The sequence below is a fragment of the Gossypium raimondii genome, chromosome 8 (genome assembly GCF_025698545.1).
Source record: "Gossypium raimondii isolate GPD5lz chromosome 8, ASM2569854v1, whole genome shotgun sequence".
NCBI lineage: Eukaryota > Viridiplantae > Streptophyta > Magnoliopsida > Malvales > Malvaceae > Gossypium > Gossypium raimondii.
The window spans coordinates 46,710,704-46,732,813 of record NC_068572.1 but is presented as its reverse complement, the minus strand read 5'-3'; the positions used below and the strand labels follow the sequence as shown (position 1 = coordinate 46,732,813).

The window sequence follows — 22,110 nt, the reverse complement described above, 5'->3', positions numbered from 1 at the left end:
GGACTGGAGGTGGATTGGTGCTGAATGTGAAGGTTGAGTAAAAAATGGAGGAGGGCAGTTGGGCACTAGGGATTTCTAGAAGAGGGGAAACGAGGAAATAGGGAAGAAATGTTTTAAAAAATAAAAAATATATATTATTTTTAGGCCGGCCCAAGCCCACCCGAGGCCCAGCCCATTTTCTAAACGAGCCTCGTTTTTTGACCAAGCTCATATTTCGGGCATATATTTTTACCCGAACCCTCCCATATTTCAAGCGGGCCGTTAGTCGGGCGTCCAAGCCGCAACAAGGCCAAAACCCATGAGCACCTCTATTTTCTACACCATTCCACTAAAATATCTCACATTTTTAATTAAAATGGTCAAATTTCTACTAAGTCCTTAAGCCATCCATCTTTTTATTTTTACCCATCATCATTACACTTAATAAATATTCACTTGGCTAATTACCACTTTGCCCTTCCTCGTCTTTCATATTTCCTAGTATGACTCATACAACACTTTGGTTAAATTTCTTTTTAATCATCCATTCCTTTCCTCTACTATTATATGTCTCCTAACTTAATATTTTTTCTATGGCCACAACAATTTCTTTATTCTTTCAACTAAATTAATGTATCTATTTTAAAATTTCATATCTAAAGAGTTTTTTTTTTATTTATTTTTATTGGATATATATACTTCCTAATTTAATACTCAAAATTCCTATTTATTATATTTCAAAAAAAATTTATACTAATTCTTGACTCGATCCATCACTGTACCTAACCTCGAGTTAAAACGTGGATGTTACAGATCTTATGTGGCATAGCTTAAAATATTTTTTTAAAGAAAAATTAATATTGTAAAAATGGATGTTGTAAAGAAACTTAGGGCACGTTTGGTTCGCTGTATTGGAATAGAGGCGTAATGGAATAGAGGCGTAATAGCAAATCAATTGTTTGGTTGAATGTAATGGAATAGAGGCGTAATAGTATTCTTGTGTTTGGTTGAATGGAATAGAGGTGTAATAGCATAATGGAAAAAACTAAAATGACTAGAATACCCTTAGCATAAATTTGTTTGGGTAAATGGTTATTGTTATTGTTATTGTTATTTAAATTTTAATAAGATTATTAATATCAATAATAAATAATTTAATCATATTTAAACATAATAATTATTAAATATATTATAATTAAAATATATAATTTAATAAAATTCTTAATAATCAATATTGTTATATGAATTTACTCAAATCATAATATATGATACTATAAAATATAAATTAACATAATTATTATTATTAAATATATTATAATTAAAATCTATAATTTAATAAAATTCTTAATAATTAATATTTTATATGAATTTACTCAAATCATAATATATGATACTATAAAAGATAATTTAACATAATTATTATTAAATATATTTTAATTAAAATATATAATTTAATAAAATTCTTAATAATTAATATTCTTATATGAATTTACTCAAATCATAATATATGATACTATAAAAGATAATTTAACATAATTATTATTAAATATATTTTAATTAAAATATATAATTTAATAAAATTCTTAATAATTAATATTCTTATATGAATTTACTCAAATCATAATATATGATACTATAAAAGATAATTTAACATAATTATTTTAAATATATTTTAATTAAAATATATAATTTAATAAAATTCTAATAATCAATATTCTTATATGAATTTACTAAAATCATAATATATGATACTATAAAATATAATTTGAAATAATTAATATTAAGTATATTTTAATTAAAATATATGATTTAATAAAATTTAAAATAATTATCTAGATTCAAATTTAAGAATTATTTACATGAACAAAAATATAATATTTGTGTCTAAGTTAATTATTTTAATAAAATAATTAAATATTTATATAACGGTGTTCTCATCTTTTGGTATTTTTATATGCAATTTTAAAGATTGAATCCAAACTTAAAAGAATATTTATTTGTAAGCATTTCACGGTTTACTTCAACTCAATTGTTGATTAATTTTTAATAAACATAAATTCAATAACCATTACTATTATCTTACGAATATTGTCTTGAATTTTAGACAATTTTCTATTTTGAGAAAGGAGTTCATCATAAATGCATCACCCTTGTCTTGCTAGTTCTCTAACTAAAGCGGGATAAGCAGAATGGAACAAAAGAATGACAAGTAAAAATAGTCAGATCTATCGAACAATTGCATTTCGTGGCTTAAATTAAGCATATGTCCCGATCAATGATCACACAATTTTGAGACAAGATTGGAAGTTCATTGTAGTTTAGATAATTGATTTATACATGGAATTAATTTCAAGTGTTGTTTACCTCTCAACCGTTAATATTTCCAAAGTTGAAAACTACCCTCACAGCCGTTAATGTATTAACAAAAAATAATATGACATGATGTAACTATCTAAGATGTGGGTTCGCTACCGCTCGGCTCATCCAACATCTCAACCACAGGAGCATACTACACAAGTTAAAAGCAGGAATGGTGAGGGATGATATTGTTTATATACATATAGAGAGAGAGAGAGAGATTGAAGTTCATGGAGATGAAAAAATCAGAGAGAGACTTCATCATTCTCTTCAAAGTAGATTCCATCAACTGCACTTTTCTGCTAGAACTCCCATCCTAAACTATTTTCAAGCAGCTCTTTTAATTTCCTTTTCTGCAAAATTCACATATATTGAAACTCAGGATTTTCACTTCACAAAATTTACTTATACCAGCCGCTTTCAAATAAATAATTGCAGGGGACTAAAAGTCATCCACATTCTCCCATCAGATACTAGTCAAATCACCCAAGGATTTTAAGGGTTTTCATATACACACAGTTTAGGCAGTCTTTATATCTAACAATTAGGTTTAATTAGTTAAAGATTGAAGATAAAAAGTAGTATATGAATAATAAGCCTAGTCTCCATTTGTCACCATTGACTCCTCTTAAGAGGAGGAAAAAAAAGGAAAGGGATAACTATACGGAAGAAATAGGTGAAGTGTAAAAACCTTACTAGTTCGTAACATGTTTTGGCAAGTATAAAATTGGTAAGAATTAAAACGTAGAAAAGCCAGGCTTAGAACACATACCCATGAGAGAAGATCTCCATCAACAACTGAAGCATCTTGCACTAACGAAAAGAAATCCTGTGATTCCACCATCAAACTACTTATCAATTTTGGTGTAGGCTAATGTTCTTGAAAAATGGTTACTTTAATGTTAGGTACAAATGAAACAATAAGTCGGTGATCCTATTTCTAACTAAATGCGAACTTGACAAAAGATACAGTTTCAACTATTTTTCAGAAAATAATCATGCTAACAATCATCAAGACAACTACACATCTAAAAATCATGAAACTACTTTGCAAAAGCGGTCTGTAAAGCTATCGAAGAAAACCATGAATCATCCAATAATGTTGATGTCCCCGCCTCCAACACTACGATCTTTCCAAGTCCATATTTTAGATATTAACACTAAACTATAAACATCAAGACAGGAAAAAGGGCATCATGTGTTGTTGATGAGACGACATATCTTTGAAACTAAGAGAGAAAAAGATAGCTCCAATTCAAGATGCATAAACTTGAATGGAATAGCAAATATTTGTTGATCTAGGCATACAACTCTTACCATAATGTGCAGAATTATATAGTTAAGGAAAATTTACCCAAAAAAGGATCCCAGACAAAGAAACGATAAATTCAGAAAATTACCTTTGTGAACAACTGACTCCTGTTTGAAAAGGCTACAAAATATATACAACGGAAAAGTCAAGGGCAAATAAAAATAACAAATCCATTTGCTATATACTAGCATTAAGTAATTTAAAAATGAAAACAAGCCAAACAGTTGAATATACATGAAGGGAGGAAACGTAAGCCTTTTGAAAAAATGGAACTAATAAAACATTTATGCAGCAGACAGAATGTTCGGTGATAGCATGGTTTTTGTGCATCCAAGGTCAGACCTAGGATCTCTTACCAATAAAATTTTCCAAAATTTTCCAGATGAAGGTGTTGATTGTTCAAGAGTGTGGTTTAACTGCAATCCTCATCAAGCATTAGCTGTCTATTCAGGATGCTAAAAGTTCAATCGGCAGAAACTGAGCAAATCGGCAGAAAAGAAAGGAAAAGAAACAGAGGGAGCAAATCGGCAGAAAAGAAAAGAAAATAAACAGAGGAACAGAGGGAGCAAATCGGCAGAAGCTAGAAGGAACAGAAGAGAAACAAAGGGGAAGCCGATGGGAGGGTAAAACAGGGAGGGTAAACTGAAGCGGCACCTAATCTGGGCAAAAGGGAGGGATTAGAAATCGGTGGATTTCACCGATTAGGTCAGTTTTGTATTACGGGTGTATTAGCAATACCATGAACCAAACAACGGAATAAAGGGGATTAGGTGGGGCCCACCGATTAGGGAGCCAATACACCCAACCAAACATGGTGTTAGTTTTAAGGTTTTTGGCACTTTTATAAAAGTTTTATCGTCCACCCTCTGTTTTTCAGTTTTACTTTATTTTTAGTTTTAACTTTTAAAAGTTACATGGTATTAATGTTTTGCTTTTCTTTAAAATTTTCATTTTACGATTAAATTAACAATTTTAATAATAGAAGGACCTAACTAATATAATATCAATTGTTTGAGGATGTAATTAGAAAATTTTAAATTTTGAGACTAATTTAAAATGAGAATTCTTGGTTGTAAATGATTGGTGCAATTAACTCTTAAAATATGTCAAGTTTTAAAATTACTAAAAATGAAATAAAATAGTATATTTAACAATTTTATAAATATAAACGAATTTAAAAATAATATTTTAAACATCGAATTTATACAATAAATATAAAATTACTATAATATATATTAACCCGGAACCCCGACCTGAGTAATCTTTTTAACAGCTTTAAATATTCTTAGATTCCAAATTTTCGCTTCACAAAAACAAAGTACCAAAACAGAAAAAGAGTGAAGACAGAGACTGAACGGCCCCTCTTCTCACACCCTGTCTCCGACCTTGCGATAGCCGAGCGATCACCACCAACCCCCCTCCCAGAATGTTGCGTCGAGCATCGATGCTATTGGCCCGTCGACCCATTTTGGCAGCAAGGGCTCGACCCTTCTCCACTGATCTGCCAGCGGCTCCCTCTGCGGATGCCACATTCACGGAGGCGTGGACTAAAGTGATCCCCAATATGGACCCTCCTAAAACTCCTCTCTCTTTCATGCAACCTCGTCCTCCCACTCCTTCATCCATTCCTTCCAAGCTTACTGTCAATTTCGTCCTTCCTTATGCTTCTGAGTTGGCCACCAAAGAGGTAACATTTGGCTTTCTTTTTTTCTTTTTTCTTTTTTCTTTTTAATTCTATTTGGGATATTTCCGATTTTTCTTCAATCCTGTTTTCTGGGATTAGGATTGTGGAAATGAATATTTTCATGCTATTCTCCGGTACAAGGCAAAATGTCAAACCTTTATTTTTTATTTTTGCTGAAATTATGTTAGTTGTTTTTTTCGATAGAATGCAATGCCAGTTACTTTTAGTTTGTCTTCTCTGTTTGTAATGGTGATGATCTGAATGGGTCTCTAATTGTACGGCGTTACAGTTAATTTCAAACATTTGCCCTATACAACTCCTCTTGGTGAATTTATCCAATAATGATACCATTCAATGCAATCTTTAAATCAGGTTACAGATTCTGAAACAAAATTAAATTCCCTGAAAGGCAAGACAACCAATTGTGTTATTGCACTGCAATTTAGAGTGTATTCGTATTACCTTTGCTGATTTTCGTATTCAGAAACTGATTATAGGATATCTTTTAGACTTTTAGCTGCAACTCCTTTATCCCAAAAGAAATGTTTGTCTTCGTATTTGTTGTCTATTTCTTGTCAATGCCAATTCTGCTACTCCTTTTAGATGAAAAAGTTAATGGCCATATCAGGTTTATTTGATTGTGAGTTCGTTGGGAATGCACTTAAAAGTGCAGTGACATAGATAACTAATGTCCTTAAAATCCTTGAGTAGACAAATAGAGAGTGAGGGTTGTATTTTTATTAGTATTTGCACTTGCACGCCTTACCGTCATGATATTTCTAAGCACTCACTTGGATACCTGGAGCATTTGTGTCGGAAAGCTGGATTTGCTTATATAAAACCTATCTGTTCATATTTTAGTTCCACAGTATTCCTTATTATGCTATATATATATTTATTTATTTAATTTTCAAAAGCATTTTCCTTGTTCTGGATTTTGGACATCGAATGGAACCTCATAATTTTGCATAAAGATAATTAATTTCAGCTCATGGGCATAGATTGGTAATGAGGGAAAATATGTAATTCTAAAGGATTGCATCTAACTACCAAAACTACTATCTATCTATCACTAATATTTTTTCCTTGAAGGAAGATGATAATACTGATACTTGATCAAGTTTGCTAATCCTTGCTATGATTTGATTCCAGTATTCAAACATTCCATTCTGTCTTTATTTCTTTTGATAGGTTCCAACACCAAAGGCCACTAAGAAATCTCCTATTATTCTCAAAATGTAATTCTGGCCATATCTATGCCTTCCTTTTAAACGGATCACTCAAGTAACAAAGTTAACTGTTAAAGGTTTTTCTGCATAAATACCACTTTTTATTCATAAGTGGAAGGGGGTAAGAGATTAATTCAGAGATCAAACTTGAGACTAATGTCAACTGAAGACTTGATATCAAGTCCTTTGTCACTCCACTAGTGTTTATTTATGTTCTACTCTTTTGTGTTCTGGTATGGGTTTGCCTATGAAAATTGAAATAAAAATGCAACTTTTCATGGTGCCTTTGCCAAGCAGGAAAAAGGTAGTGTATGAAGGAAAAGAATAGATAATATAGTCTTTTATGAATTAGCTCAGATTCCGGGTATCTTAAATTCTCTGTTTCCAGGTTGACATGGTTATAGTACCAGCCACAACTGGGCAGATGGGTGTTCTTCCAGGACATGTAGCAACAATTGCAGAACTGAAACCTGGAGTTTTATCAGTGCACGAAGGAAGTGAAGTGACAAAGTATTTCGTCAGTAGCGGCTTTGTTTTTATCCATGCCAACTCTTTTGCAGATATAATAGCTGTTGAGGCTGTGCCACTTGATCGACTTGATGTTAACCTTGTTCAGAAAGGGCTTGCAGAGTTCACCTCGAAGCTGAGCTCTGCCACAACCGACTTGGAGAAAGCTGAAGCCCAAATTGGAATTGATGTGCACAGCGCACTCAACTCCGCCCTCACGGGCTAGCGTTGTTTGCCATTCATCCGATTTTCTCTTCCTTAAACCTGCCCTACCGATCCTTAAGATTCATATGATGGATGCAGATATTGTTCTGAATATGTTCTTTCCTTCTATTTCTATGTTCAAACGTGTAACCGATATGAATAATCTTCAAGGGCTTTCACCTGGTTTGCAGTGGAGGAAACTTTTAAGAAGCAACAAATTCATGGATGTTATACATAATGCAAATTCATGTGGTTGTTCTTATTGCAGTTCAAATATTGGCATCGCAGATGTTTTGCTATTTCTTAATGCTAATTGAAATTACAAGCTTGGTTGCATTTGTTGACAAATTAACTTGAAGCCACTAATTGAGAGAAGAAAGAATATTTACTTGGTGTACTAAGATAATGAATTGAAATTGTAATTGGAGTCTGATATTGTTTACAAATTTAAATAAATATAAATACCATATTTAAATTCGACTTTGTGAATGTGAAAGCTAAACTCAAATGCAAAAGTTAATGTCGTTTTCACTTGGACGTCTGCACTACAAGATCTAACTCTTGGAGTACTAAACTGATAATAATTATCCCCCAAAAGATCACCGGCTCTCCATTTTCCACAACCATCCACGGCGGCGCGTGGAAAGAGACTTAAAAATATAAATTTAAGGCAAACAAACCAGGGTAAAAGATGGCATAAGGGAGGTAAAAGGCAGTATAATAAAAAAAGGGTTAAATTTTAAATTTAAAAAAGAAAAAAGAAACAGAAAGAAAAGATCGGAGATTTCTCTCACTTAACCACGACTCGTTCGATGTTATGATCTCCTAAAAAATCTAACTTTTTACCACCTTGCTCTCCGGTTTGTTACTTAATTTACTCTGTCCTACTAATGACTCAGTCTTCTTTTTTATTTTTTTATTTTCACCCTTCTGTTGTTTTTACTTTCTTTCCTTCCTTCAGAAAAAATAAAGAAACAAAAGGTTTGAACTTTTATTTTTGCTGCTTCTGATTCTGATTCTGCACGTATATCAAAATGTCTACCCAATTAAAAAACCCTATCTTTATTGCTCTCTGCATACTCTTTTGAGTTATAAAAAAAAGGTACACTCTTCCATTGATCGAAACCCAATTCTCCGTTTCTCATTGTCGTATTGTTAGAATGTTATGAGTGTTATATGTATATGTATATGTACATATATATATTTCTCTATTGTAATGTTGTTCATTTCCATTTTGTTTATCGGTTTGGATGCAGATATAAAAAGAAGGATTGAAAAAAAAAGGGAGGGAAATAGGAGGAGGAATCAAGGGTGGGATATATGTCCTTCAATCAATCAAGGTCCGATAAAAGCGAGCAACAGTACCGAAAATCCGGGCGATCCGCAAGCTTTAATCAGCAGCGGTCATCCTCAGGCGCTTACGGTAAGGGTGCTGGCGGCGTGCCTGCCCCTTCACCGTCTCTTTCTTCATCTTCCAGTCGAAGGTAAAATGCTTTATTGGTTTGCTTTGTTGGTTTTTTATTGCAGTTTGTTTAGGGTTTGTACAGGATTAGGGTTTTGGTTGATCAATGATTCTTTTTTTTGTTGTTGTTGTTGTTGTTGCGTGGTGATGATACAATAGTTTTAAGAAGTCTAACAATGCACAAGGAGGGCAATCTAGAGGAACTTCACCTGCTGTGAATTCTAGTAACGCGAATTCTGGTAATGCTCCTGCTGGCCATAATGTACAAAATGGTGCGCATGTACAGTCCCAGTTACAGGGTATGATTGAAAGCTTTTAAGCTTGTTAGAGTTTTTAGATTATAATTGAAGAAAATAGGATCATATTGATGTTATTTTCATTCATTTTCATTTATAGGAGCATCTGATGCAGCGATTGCAAGTGGTACTGCCAAGCCGACTGAATCGGCCACCAGTCAGAGAAGCACCCGAGCTATTCCAAAGGCTCCAACTTCTCAACCTGCCACCATGAGTTCTGATAGTAATAACCCCACGACTCCGATTAAGGGTATGTTTTTATACTGCCTAGTGTTCTAAGCTTACTGGATATAAGTTATTGCAATTATAGGAAAAGTTATTGTAATATATTTTATGATGGATCAGCTTCAGGAGATGCATCAAAAGCGTTTTCTCTACAGTTTGGGTCCATAAGTCCTGGTTTCATGAATGGAATGCAGGTATCTTACTATACTCATGTTGGTCTTCCATTTCCCCCCATTCAAAACCTTGTTTCTAACAGCAGATGTTATGTCCCCATCTGCATCAGATTCCAGCTAGAACTAGCTCAGCACCCCCAAATTTGGATGAGCAGAAACGTGATCAGGTTTTTCTCTTATCATAAATTGTAAATTGTCTATTGATGTATTTTGATATGTATTTCAATTTTCAAGAACCATGAAATTTGCCACCGTATAAAGCTAAAGATCATTTTCGCTGATCACCATGGTTATGTTTTATAATATTAACTTACTCATCACCTTGCTAGACAAATATGACATGTTTGGGCCCATGTTGATCGCTGATCCATGTTCTTTTGAACTGATATGGTTTTGGCATTTTAGGAGTTCACTTAAATTTGAATGGCATTTTAACTTGCAGGCATGCCATGATTCTTCTTTTAGATCTGTACCGGATAAGCCAACTCCTGCTCCTAAACAGCAGCAACCAATAAATGATTCAGTTGCAACTGTTCCATCTAAATCCGGGGAGGCTCATCCAGCACCCAAGGTCAAAAAAGATGCACAAGCCTCTGTGGCATCCCCCACAAACCAGCCACAGAAGCCATCCCTTCTTAGTTTGCCCTTGAACCCTATACAGATGCCATTTAATCACCAGCCACAGGTTTCCATGCAATTTGGGGGACCTAGTCCGATTCAGTCTCCTACTTCAATTCAAATGCCAATGCATATACCTATGGGAAATGCACCTCAGGTGCAGCCACCAGTTTTTGTTCCAGGTCTTCAGGCTCATCCATTATCACCTCAGGGAATGATGCATCAGGGTCAGGGCTTAAGCTTCTCGCCACCCATAGGTGGGCAGCTTCCTCCCCATTTGGGCAACTTGGGAATGGGTATCGCCCCTCAGTATCCTCAACAGCAGGGAGGGAAGTTTGGTCTTCCTCGTAAAACTACCCCTGTCAAGATTACTCATCCTGACACTCATGAAGAATTAAGGCTTGATAAACGAACAGATACCTATCCAGAAGGTGGGCCATCAGGTCCAAGGTCTCATCCTAATGTGCCTTCTCAATCCCAGTCAATTCCGTCATTTGCACCTTCACATTCAATCAACTATTATTCCAATTCCATGTTTTATCCGCCACCAAGTTCTCTTCCATTTTCTAGTAGCCAGATATCACCTAATGCCCAAGGGCCGAGATTTAACTATCCTGTTAGCCAGGGTCATCAGAACATTTCTTTTATGAACTCAGCAGCAGCCCATGGTTCAGTACCAGGTAATAAATCTGTGAAATATTGCACATGGTACTTCGGAATCACCAAATATGGAGCCTACAAATGATGCACATCCTGTTTTGTCCTCTGCTCCCTCAGGTTCAGTACAGGTTACAGTTAAGCCAGCCGCTGTTTCTCTTGGAGAAAGGGTTGCAGATTCCTCGTTGTCAAGCAGCTTACCAGCTGTTGAAAAGGTTAGGTCCCTCAAACCTTCAATTCCGGCTAGCGAGATTAGCTTATCTCAGGCTCAAAGGGAATTGGATGCTTGTCAGGGGAGCACTGTACAGCAGCCAAAACCTGGAACTGAATCTTTAACATCCAAGTCGTTATCAGCTGCAGCTAAACATTCCAGGGTGGTTCCAGCAACTAACTTGGATGAAAGCCTGCCATCTAACTCTGTATCCTCTGCCCCAGCTGCCACATCTGAGGAGTCTATGCTAGTCATTGCCAGTAACGAAGGCAGGAAGGAGAGTTTGGTTAAGTCCATCTCTATAAAAGATCATCAGAAGAAAATGAGCAAGAAAGGACTTATTCAGCCAACAAATCAGGTGTTTTTCTTGTTTTTCTTACAGTTTTTTTTTAACCACATGTATGTTTTGTTTGCATGTATTTATCTGCTCTTTCACACATTGATGGACAGTCTACATCAGCAACCAGTGTGGCTTCCCACACTGCAGAGCACGGTATTTCCTCCGGCAGTGCAGTTTCTGAAACTATTGAGGCTAAAACAGCTCTAACATCATCATCAGCTGTTAAGGATGATTCAGCTCCTTCCGTGGAGCTGAAGACAGAAAGCAAGAGAGAAGACTTAACCTCTGTTTCATCTGATGTTTCTGGTACTGGAAGTAATGTTGATAGCTTGAACATGGTTCAGGATGAGCAACTGAAACCTGAAACTAGTGGAATCAAGGGTGAAGAAGGAAAAACTTTACTTGAAGAGCACTTAACAGATAATGCTACTCTGGAGATTTCTTCTCAACCAGCTCCCCTGAACTCTAAGGAGCTTAAGTCTAATAAGGGACCTGCCTTGAAGGCAATAGCTACCAGCAATGTTCCAACCTCAGGAACTTCACAGAAGGTTCTGACTGAAGATGTAGGGGGTAACTTAGAAAATGAGAGAGTCACTGATAGTAGGGATGTCTCTCCCTCTAGAACTGCTGAAACTACAGATTTTAAAGGTTCTCACGTTGATAATACCATTGCTTCTGCTGCTGGTAGCAATGAAATCACTGTTACTAAATCTTTTGCATCAGACCAGCAGTTTGATCCTGTCCTAGCTGTTGATCTCTCAGAACCAACTTCAAAATACGAAAGGGAAGGTGTTCAGGTGCCTAGTTCAAACAAAACTGTGCCAGAAGTCGGTAGGACAAAAAGTAATACAACTAGAGGGAAGAAAAAAAGAAAAGAAATTCTTCAGAAAGCAGATGCTGCTGGGACAACTTCTGATCTCTATATGGCATATAAAGGCCCTGAGGAGAAGAAAGAGACAGTAGCAAGTGCAGAAAGCAATTCTGTCGGTCTTAATTTGAAGCAGACATCTCGTGAGACCCCTCATGCAGATGCCATACAAAGTGAGAAAATTGCACACAAAAAAGCTGAACCAGATGATTGGGAAGATGCTGCTGATATCTCTACAACAAAATTAGGAACTTCAGATAATGGTGAAAAGGCTCATGGAAGGCTTGGGAATCATGAGAAAGATGGAAGTGGAAATATAGCAAAGAAGTATTCCAGAGATTTCCTGCTTAAGTTTGCAGAAAAGTGTACTGATCTTCCAAATGGATTTGAGATTGCTTCTGATATTGTAGAGGCCTTGATGGTTACCAATACCAATTCCAATGCTTCTCACTTTGTTGAGCGTGATTCATACGGTAGTTCGGGAAGAATAATGGATAGACAATTCAGTGGATCTCGACAAGATTGCCGTGCTGGTGGAATGGCTGATGATGACAGATGGATTAGACAATCTGGTTCTTTTGGCCCTGGAAGGGATTTGCGCCTTGATCTTGGTTATGGTGCTGCTGCAGGTTTTCGGCCTGGTCAAGGAGGAAACTTTGGTGTTCTTCGGCACCCACGTGGGCAAGCACCTCTGACATATGTTGGAGGGATCCTTGCTGGCCCAATGCAACCTATGGGTCCACAAGGAGGTATGGCACGCAATAATCCTGATTCAGACAGATGGCAGCGAGCTTCTAACTATCAGCAAAAGGGGTTGATTCCTTCTCCACAAACTCCTTTGCAGATGATGCACAAAGCTGAAAGGAAGTATGAAGTGGGTATAATAACTGATGAGGAAGAATCCAAGCAAAGACAATTGAAAGCCATTTTGAACAAACTAACTCCACAAAACTTTGAGAAGCTCTTTGAGCAGGTAAAAGCAGTAAACATTGACAACGCAGTTACACTCACTGGTGTTATCTCACAGATCTTTGACAAAGCTTTGATGGAGCCTACTTTCTGTGAAATGTATGCGAACTTCTGTTATCATCTGGCAGGAGAGTTACCTGATTTTAGTGAAGACAATGAAAAGATAACTTTCAAGAGATTGCTACTGAACAAGTGCCAAGAGGAATTTGAGAGAGGAGAGAGAGAACAAGAAGAAGCAAATAAAGTTGAGGAAGAGGGTGAGGCTAAGCAGTCTGAAGAGGAAAGAGAGGAGAAGAGAATAAAGGCACGAAGACGAATGTTAGGTAACATTAGACTTATTGGGGAGTTGTACAAGAAGAAAATGTTAACTGAGAGAATAATGCATGAATGCATCAAGAAACTACTTGGTGAGTATGAGAATCCTGATGAGGAAGATGTTGAGGCATTGTGCAAATTAATGAGTACGATTGGAGACATGATTGACCATCCAAAAGCAAAGGTGCATATGGATGCTTATTTTGAAAGGATGACAAAGTTGTCAAACAATATGAAACTGTCTTCTAGGGTTAGATTCATGTTGAAGGATGCCATTGACCTGAGAAAGAATAAATGGCAACAGAGGAGGAAAGTTGAAGGACCTAAAAAGATTGAGGAAGTGCATCGAGATGCTGCTCAAGAGCGCCAAGCACAAACCAGTAGGCTTGCTCGTGGTCCTGGCATCAATGCTGGTACAAGAAGAGCACCCATGGATTTTGCTCCACGAGGGTCTATGTTATCTTCCCCTGGCTCTCAGATGGGTGGTTTTAGAGGGCCACCCACCCAAGTTCGTGGATTTGGTGGTCAGGATTTTCGCATGGATGACAGGCAGTCTTTTGAGGCTAGGACTGTGTCAGTTCCCTTGCCTCAAAGACCAATGGGTGATGATTCTATTACTTTGGGCCCCCAGGGAGGTCTTGCTAGAGGAATGTCTTTTAGAGGACCACCGGGGGTATCCAGTGCTCCCTTAGCTGATGTTCCTCCAGCTTCAGGAGATTCAAGAAGAGTAGCCACTGGTTTGAATGGTTTTAATGCTCCCTCCGAGCGAACTACTTATGGTTCGAGGGAGGATCTGATTCCAAGATATGGAACAGATAGATCTGCAGTGCCTGCTACTTATGACCACTTGAGCTCCCAGGAATGTGGCCTGAATTTTGGTAACAGGGGTCCTGATAACAGCTTTGATAGATCTTCTGCAGCTTCTGCCACAGGCCAAAGATCCAGTTTCACTCAAAATGTTCCTCCAGAAAAGGGCTGGTCTGAGGAGCGTCTGCATGATATGTCTATGGCAGCAATTAAAGAATTTTACAGGTATCCTCTTGGCTCAAGTGTGATCTAGTGTTTCCCTTGTACTAACCTCAGTGTTTCCCTCCAATATATGCAAGTACAAGCATAAACATATACTGTATACATGCACTCTACTTTTAGCAGAAAAATTGAAATGTAAAACTGCTTTGGAAAGGATTGTTTTAGTTATTCCTTAGATGATGTTGATATATCAAGGTTTTGTCGTTCACAGTATGGTTAAGATGTATAGCAATACAATTTTGATATTTATAATGTGCTTGATTTGAGGCAAGTAGTGCAAATCTTGATGGTAACCTTAGAGTTATTGACAAGTTTATACTGCTGTCCTTGATTTATTTACAGAATTAGATGTTATTACCTGGTTATGCCTATCAAAGTACTTAGGATTTTTCTCTTTTAATTCTTACAGTGCTAGAGATGAGAAAGAAGTTGCTTTGTGCATCAAAGACTTGAATTCTCCGAGCTTCCATCCCTCAATGATTGCTCTTTTTGTAACGGATTCTTTCGAGAGAAAAGATGTTGAACGTGATCTGTTGGCCAAGCTACTTGTGAATCTGACAAAGTCTCATGATGGTGTGCTGAGCCAAGTTCAACTTGTTAAAGGGTATGAGAATCAATCATCTAATAACAACATTTTTACTTGCTGATTGATAATAAATAACCCTTTTAAGTTTTTATGCATTTTTGTTTCTTCATTCAGGTTTGAATCTGTTCTCAGCACATTGGAGGACGCTGTAAATGATGCTCCAAAAGCTGCAGAATTTCTTGGTCAAATCTTTGCCAAACTGGTAATGGAAAATGTGATATCCCTGAAGGAAATCGGGCATTTAATACATGAGGGTGGGGAGGAGCTAGGGCGTCTTCTGGAAATTGGACTTGCCGGGGACGTTCTTGGAAGCACACTGGGAGCAATTAAAGCAGAGAAAGGAGAAAGTGTGTTTAATGAAATTCGAGCAAGCTCTGATTTGCCACTGGAGGACTTTCGGCCTCCAGATCCTAAAAAATCAAGGTTATTAGAAACTTTTCTTTAGAGGATAAAGAATAATTTTGTATTTTTGCTTAGAGAAGAAATTCAAAGTCTAGTGCTTTAGGGTTTTGCTTATGGGTTCAGGATTTCTTCTACTAGGCTACCCTTTGGTATTATTATTGTTATTTCTTGGAAATATTCAATGCAATTATGAAATATCAAATTTTTAGCTTCCAAACTTGGATCTTCTTGATTTTCTTTTACTGCACCATTGTTGGATTTTGAAGATGCATTCAACAAGGCAACAGCTTAAAATTATCATTTTAAAGAGCCCAAAGAAGAGATTATTGATACTTCGAATATGTACATACATATACTTTGTACAATTAAGACATAGAATGAGCCTTCAAGGCCTTTAATTTAAGCATATCCCCCTGTTGGTACAGAAGTCACAAACTTTAATCTCAGAGGCTACCAGTTGAGAAATTGAGCATAATGATTTCTTCAATTTGTGTTTTTAAGCAAAAATCTCTGTTTCACTTTTTTGGAAATATATTGAGACAAAGCAAGTAAAAGTTGTACAAATGAAGAAACATGTATTTATTAATTGCAGGTGATGTAATCCAGATTTGTTAAATATAATGAGAGGAACCCAGAAAATTCTTGTTCAACCAATGTACTTTGGGAACACAAATGAAATCCAACCCCTTATCCAGAAATATAAATAAATTCAATTTACAAATAGCATATAACAAATTCTTATTTTAAAAATTTATCAAAGGGAGAAAGGTTTCATATAAACATCGAACGGTTCGCATGCTGTCAACTGCGGCTCCTGTCAACCAATGAAACACCAAAACAAAAAGTCAGAATGAAATTTGCAATTTTGCTTCACTAGTATTCCAGGTTCTAAAACTCAGACAAGGAAAAAACCTTTTGTCTCAATACCAAATTCCAAATTCTAAAATGAACTCATCTTAAAAGATTTGATATTATAAAACCGTAGAGAGACACTATCAGGTCGAAGTTTCGGTTGTTTTAACAACAAAGATTTTACAAATGTTCTGTTCCAAACAATGTTACTCAGTTAGTTGGCAGGATATGTGTTGCTTCCACATGCATCTGCACAATCATTTCTACTTATATGAACCTTGCTAAACATTAACATGTTTGAGATTCTGGACCACACAAAAAGTACTCAAAGCCAGGGCTTCTCTAGTATACAGTACAATCAACCAGACCACCTTTTTTCTGAGGAACAGAAAATTAAACCAATAAGTCGGAGATATTACCTGCCTCAACCCACCAAGTCCAACAGTGCTACCACCTGTCAAAAGCATGCTGATGAGGGATGTAACAGCACCACCACCAAAGTCACCGCCACCTCCACCACTCCCCACACTTCGAATCGCATTGCGCATTGCAGTGAGAATGCTCCCATATGTAGCTGCATGCCCCCTTTCGATGGCTTGGATGAAGCAGAATGTCATGGCACCGGTAGATGTAATCCTTGATAGGGCCTGCACCCCAAAGCATTAAAACAATTTTTTAGTCTTCAAAATCTCAAATGATATCAGAACTGAAATTTCAAATTACATAATCAGTTTTTCAGAAACTTACAGATGTATCAGCAGAGGTTTGATCATCATCACAACCACTAAAGGAGATCACTTCTCCACCACTTGTTCCCTTCCACAAACCTGATGCAGGACGATGGTCCTCCCATACATACTGTCCAGTCCTGGCCCAAGACAAAGCATCAATTTCCAGTCTTCAGATTATATAAAACAGCATAATTAAAAATAAAATAGAAGGCCAAAAGGGTAGGAAAAGTTTCTGGATCATCAAATATAGGTCCTTCCTAGTACTCTTTGCTCCCTTCATCTAACACGTTTAACATTAAATACACTTTCCTTCTCAACACGGAAACTAAATTTCTTCTCAAAGGAATGGTAACAAAATTAGTAAGAGAGATCTCCATTACAAGTTAACAATACATGAGCATGTTTGGAAGTAACAAACCTATTCATTCTACAAAGGAATGGTAAATCCAATACAGTTCCACTATGGCAAGCATCAATAATCGCATGAAGCCTAACACCATGAGGTAGAGGTCGAACAATAGTTGCATTGATCTCGTCATCAACAATCATCCCTTGAGTTTCAAAATCCAAAGGGCAAAGAGTCTCATCGTAGCCGTCAACTTCATCACCAGTGTAATTTCGTTGCCGTGAACCATGACCGGAATAGTGAAATAACAGAGAATCACCAGGTTGACAACCTTGTACTAACCAAAATAATGCCATCCTTATATTATGCTTCGTTGGAAGCCTGTAGGGATCAGTTTCTTCTTCTGCATTAAGAAAACAATTGACACCCCTAATTACTTTATTCACATACATAATTAGGAAAACTTGATTCAAAACCCGAACATAAATGCCATATTACAGAAAGGTAAGATTCTCTAAGGTAGCTACCAAATTTATGGTCGAAATTCGATATTTAAAGTTTAAACCCTAGAATTTACTGCCCAGTCAAATATTGCTCGATAGAATTGATTCCAATTCAAATGCAAAGATATGAAAATTAAAGATCAAAAACAAAAAATTACCTGTGAGCATAAGAATGGAATCCTCGGGAAACTTAAACTTGTTGACGAGAAGGTAACGCATGCACTTGGCGTCATTGATGCAACCTTTGAGCTCATGCCTCGAGTATCTATACGAAATCCCACAGACCACCGCCCTTTTTCGACCGTGGGCGTGGGGAGGTGCCCCGGGAGGAGCATGATTGTAAGGGGAGGGAGAAGGAGGCGCGTGGGTGGAAGGAGCAGGTGGTTGGGACGCGGGAGGGAGGGATCGAGGGTCAGCGATGTTGGTAACGGCTTTACAGATGGCACAACGGATGGATCGGGCACCTTGCGGAAGCTGCAAAGGGGTGTGGCAGCCGGAGCAGTTGACCAGCATAGGCGGCGGGTAATTGTAGTACATGCCTCCTGGCCCTGGCGGCGGATACATTATTCAAAATCTCAAAGGTTAATTCCTAAAAAAAATTATTTGGGGAAAAAAGGGAATTTCTAATGATGAAGAAGAAGAAAATAAGGAGGTGGAATTAGCGTTGGGCCTGCGCTGGCGTTGATTGGTAGCAAGGTGGAACCAACAACCGATTATCGCGTTTTAGAATTTCAGTTGATTCCCCTTTGACTTTTTTATTTCAGCCCTTTTTTAAATATATAATAATGTAAAATATATTTCTGCTTTATAATTTGAAAAATATTTATTTACCTCTCTCATAACCCTCACTTCACATTTACTAAGCAATTAAAACGATTTCTTTATTTTTAATCACAAAATAATAAAAAATTTAATTACACCTTAAAGTAAATTTAAAATATTTAACTCCAATTGAAATTAATTATTTTACCAACAAGTGGTTGGATACAATAGTAAGATACATTAAGGAGAATATAAATTGAATCTTAGAGATAATATTGTTGAGAGGCGATTACAAATCCGAACATGAACTACAAAACAAACATGCATAATATCAAAAAGAATTATAGATTTTAAATTTATATTTAATTCAAGATGAAATCATTAAATTTATAAAATTTTAATAGGATTAAAATATAAAAGCAAACAAATCATTTCAATATTTTTTAAAATCTTCTCAAAATTAATATATATGTATAATTATATTAAAATTAAGTTTTAAATACTAAACATATATTTATATAAAAAAATTTGTTAAAAGAGAATGGGAAAAATAAAAAAATTAAAGCTTATTCGATTCGGTATTTGTAGTTTTGTTATAAACCCAATAAGTGGAAATCAGAGATGAAATTAGAAAAAAATGTAGGGGTTGGAATTAGATTGTATACCTTTACAATAGTAAAAAATATATAATTTTATCATTTTAATAATTTATATCTTTATAGTTTTGAAAGGACTAAATCAAATTTTATCATTTTAAAGAGTCAAAGTATAATTTTACCACTATTAATTAAATATTTTATAAACTATAAAAATCTAAATAATTATTTTTCCATTTTAAATGTCATGCATTATATACATAATAGGGGAAAAATACCAAAAAAGCCACTTTTTTTTAAATTTACCGAAATGGGCCCGGTATTTTATTATTTATCGAAATGGGTCATTTTCCCCTAAATCGCGTCCACGTCACCCGAAGTAAGGGACGTGTCAGCAAATCGCGACCACGTCAACGCGCTTTGCTGACGTGGCAACAAAGCACGTCCACGAAAGAGCGATTTGTGTGCACGTCAGGAAAGCACGCTGACGTGGCAGCGCTTTGTTGCCACGTAGCGCGCCCCTGGGGACGCGATTTGTTCCGCTCGTGAACAGTGCAACGGTCATTTTTTTTACCATTGCCCCCCCAACAGTCAAAAAAAATCTATAAATACCCCCCACCCCTTATTTTTTCACAAACTAATCATCTCTCAAATTTCCTCTCAATTTCCTCTCAATTTGCTCTCAAATTCCTTCCAAATTTCTCTGAAATCCATATTTAATCTCAATTTGCTCTCAATTTCCTCTTAAATTTCTCTTAAATCCCTATTTTTAAATAATTTTAAAAAAAATATTTTTTTAAATTTTTTTAAATCGTAAAAATTTATACGATTTCAACAATGGCCGGAGAATTGACTCATCTTGATAAGCAGCACATATCCGTCGAACAAATGAAAATGGTAAGTGTTAAATTTAATTTTTAAATACTATTTAAGATTTTTTTATTTATGCATTTTTAGATAATTATTAATTTATTATTTGTTATAAAAGTCTGTAGATCGGATATTGGAATGCAATATCTGGAATATGCATGCTCCTCCATCACCGTTGGTAGAGAACTACCTGCAAGAAGCGGGTTTTTGGCATGTGGCGACGGTAGGCCGGGGATGCAAGGTGGACCCGAAACTTATCAGTGCGTTGATCGAGAGGTGGAGACCCGAGACGCACACATTCCATCTTTCATGTGGGGAGTGCACTATCACTTTGGAATATGTCAGTCTGCAATTGGGATTGCCGGTGGGCAGGTACCCAGTCACCGGGTTTGCCCAATCTAGCGATTGGGGAGCGGTGTGCTACGAGCTTTTGGGCGCTATTCCGGAGAAAATGGACGGAGGTAAGATCGAGATAGGCTGGTTACGAGACACATTCCCGGATCCGGATGATGATTCAACCGAAGTAGAAAGAATCCGATATGCTCGGGCATACATTCTTCAGATAATTGGAGGTTATCTGATGCCGGACTTGTCACGGAGCCGCGTACATCTAAGATGGCTGCTGAAACTCATTGATTTTAGAGCAGCTGGTGAATTGAGTTGGGGGTCTGCCGTCTTGGCGACATTATATCGGGAGATGTGTGGGGCGACGCGACCGACTAAAGCAAAAATCGGAGGTTGCCTGTCACTACTGCAGTCATGGGCACGGTTTCGCTTTCTATTTCTACGTCCTCGAGTGGACCACCCATATACATTCCCACTCATAACGAGGTAAATTTTATATTAGATTTTACAATTATTTTGTAGATTTTTAAAAATAAAAGTATGCTAAAATTTTATTTAATTAGGTGGAACCATCCAGCAAGTCATGCTCGATTACCTACCTCTCTTGAAGATACACGGCTTCTATTAGACTAACAGTCGGAAGCACATGTAAGTATTAAATAAAATTGATATTTCCATCATTCGCTAGTCGATTGGTATTTAGTATTTAGTATTATGTATATAACTAATATTTCTATCATGTTCATATAGTTTCAATGGACACCATACGAGGATCTGGCAATTCGGGCAGTAATTCCGGATGAGTTCTTACAAAATCCAAACGCTTGGCACGCGAAAGTCGCGTTGATAAGCTATGCGACCGCGGAGATGCACCAGTCAGACAAAGTGTTACGGCAATTTGGATGTAGACAACCGATTCCCGTGGCACCTAAGGTGTTTGATGATTACCACAACATCGACCTATGGCAACTGCATACGGATTGGCCGAGATTCTGGTCCCACTACATCGAAATGTGGAAAGATCGGTATGAGTATATACCTACTATGGAACCGATCATCGTTCCGGAGTTAGTGTGCATGCCGGAATACATGCCATGGTTTAGGATCTATGGCAAGCAGTATTTATTGTCGGCAGAGGAAAGGCAGCAGCAATTACGTGTCCAAAGGGAAAGACGCGGGCCTTTAAATCCAAGACGACAAGACAACGACGCTGGCCCCTCAACGAGGCCCAGACATTCATTCGGCCCATCATCAGTGGCCATTCAATCACCAGGCGCAACGAGAGCACCGACACAGTCACCCGACCCAGCAGTTCAACCGATGATACCCACGACACAGCCTTTCCAGATGATGCCAGGTGCGTTTTCTAGCTCTTTTATGTATCATAACCCTTATATGTTTTCTTTTTTGAGTCCTATGGCAGGTTGGAGCCAATGGCCCGGTTCAACTCCATTTCCTGTTACACTGAGTGGACCGCCGATGTATAGGCCAGCGACGCACGAGGGATCGCAAAAGGGGCCGTCGGGGAGCTCTTCTTTTTACCAATCCCCACCACCGTATGGGTTTCAAACACTGTCGCCGTTGGTGATGCAAACACCTCCACATTCACTATTCTATCAAGGTGGCTCATCGTCCCAACTCCGACAACCAGATGTCCTACCGAAAGAACCAGAATCCCCGC

General features: G+C 37.0%; 3 protein-coding genes across 3 annotated transcripts; 2 read left to right on the top strand and 1 right to left on the bottom strand.

Moving 5' to 3' along the window:
* The first annotated feature begins 4,943 nt into the window (after positions 1-4,943).
* LOC105791719 (ATP synthase subunit delta', mitochondrial) lies at positions 4,944-7,547 on the top strand. The gene is made up of 2 exons (XM_012619930.2): positions 4,944-5,336; positions 6,951-7,547. The coding sequence occupies exons 1-2, from the start codon at positions 5,076-5,078 to the stop codon at positions 7,293-7,295; spliced, it is 606 nt and encodes a 201-aa protein (XP_012475384.1). The 5' UTR covers positions 4,944-5,075; the 3' UTR covers positions 7,296-7,547.
* A 669-nt stretch (positions 7,548-8,216) lies between these two features.
* Positions 8,217-15,641, top strand: LOC105791717 (eukaryotic translation initiation factor 4G). The gene is made up of 12 exons (XM_012619928.2): positions 8,217-8,375; positions 8,530-8,757; positions 8,895-9,034; positions 9,132-9,281; positions 9,377-9,450; positions 9,540-9,596; positions 9,872-10,727; positions 10,825-10,919; positions 10,998-11,273; positions 11,366-14,439; positions 14,846-15,040; positions 15,137-15,641. The coding sequence occupies exons 2-12, from the start codon at positions 8,594-8,596 to the stop codon at positions 15,465-15,467; spliced, it is 5,412 nt and encodes a 1,803-aa protein (XP_012475382.1). The 5' UTR covers positions 8,217-8,375; positions 8,530-8,593; the 3' UTR covers positions 15,468-15,641.
* A 338-nt stretch (positions 15,642-15,979) lies between these two features.
* On the bottom strand, positions 15,980-18,609 carry LOC105791718 (metacaspase-1). Its single transcript, XM_012619929.2, has 5 exons — positions 18,015-18,609; positions 17,426-17,756; positions 17,024-17,144; positions 16,696-16,923; positions 15,980-16,238 (listed from the first exon to the last, which is right to left on the bottom strand). Exons 1-5 carry the CDS (start codon positions 18,418-18,420, stop codon positions 16,179-16,181), a joined length of 1,146 nt encoding a protein of 381 aa, XP_012475383.1. The 5' UTR covers positions 18,421-18,609; the 3' UTR covers positions 15,980-16,178.
* Positions 18,610-22,110: the final 3,501 nt, after the last annotated feature.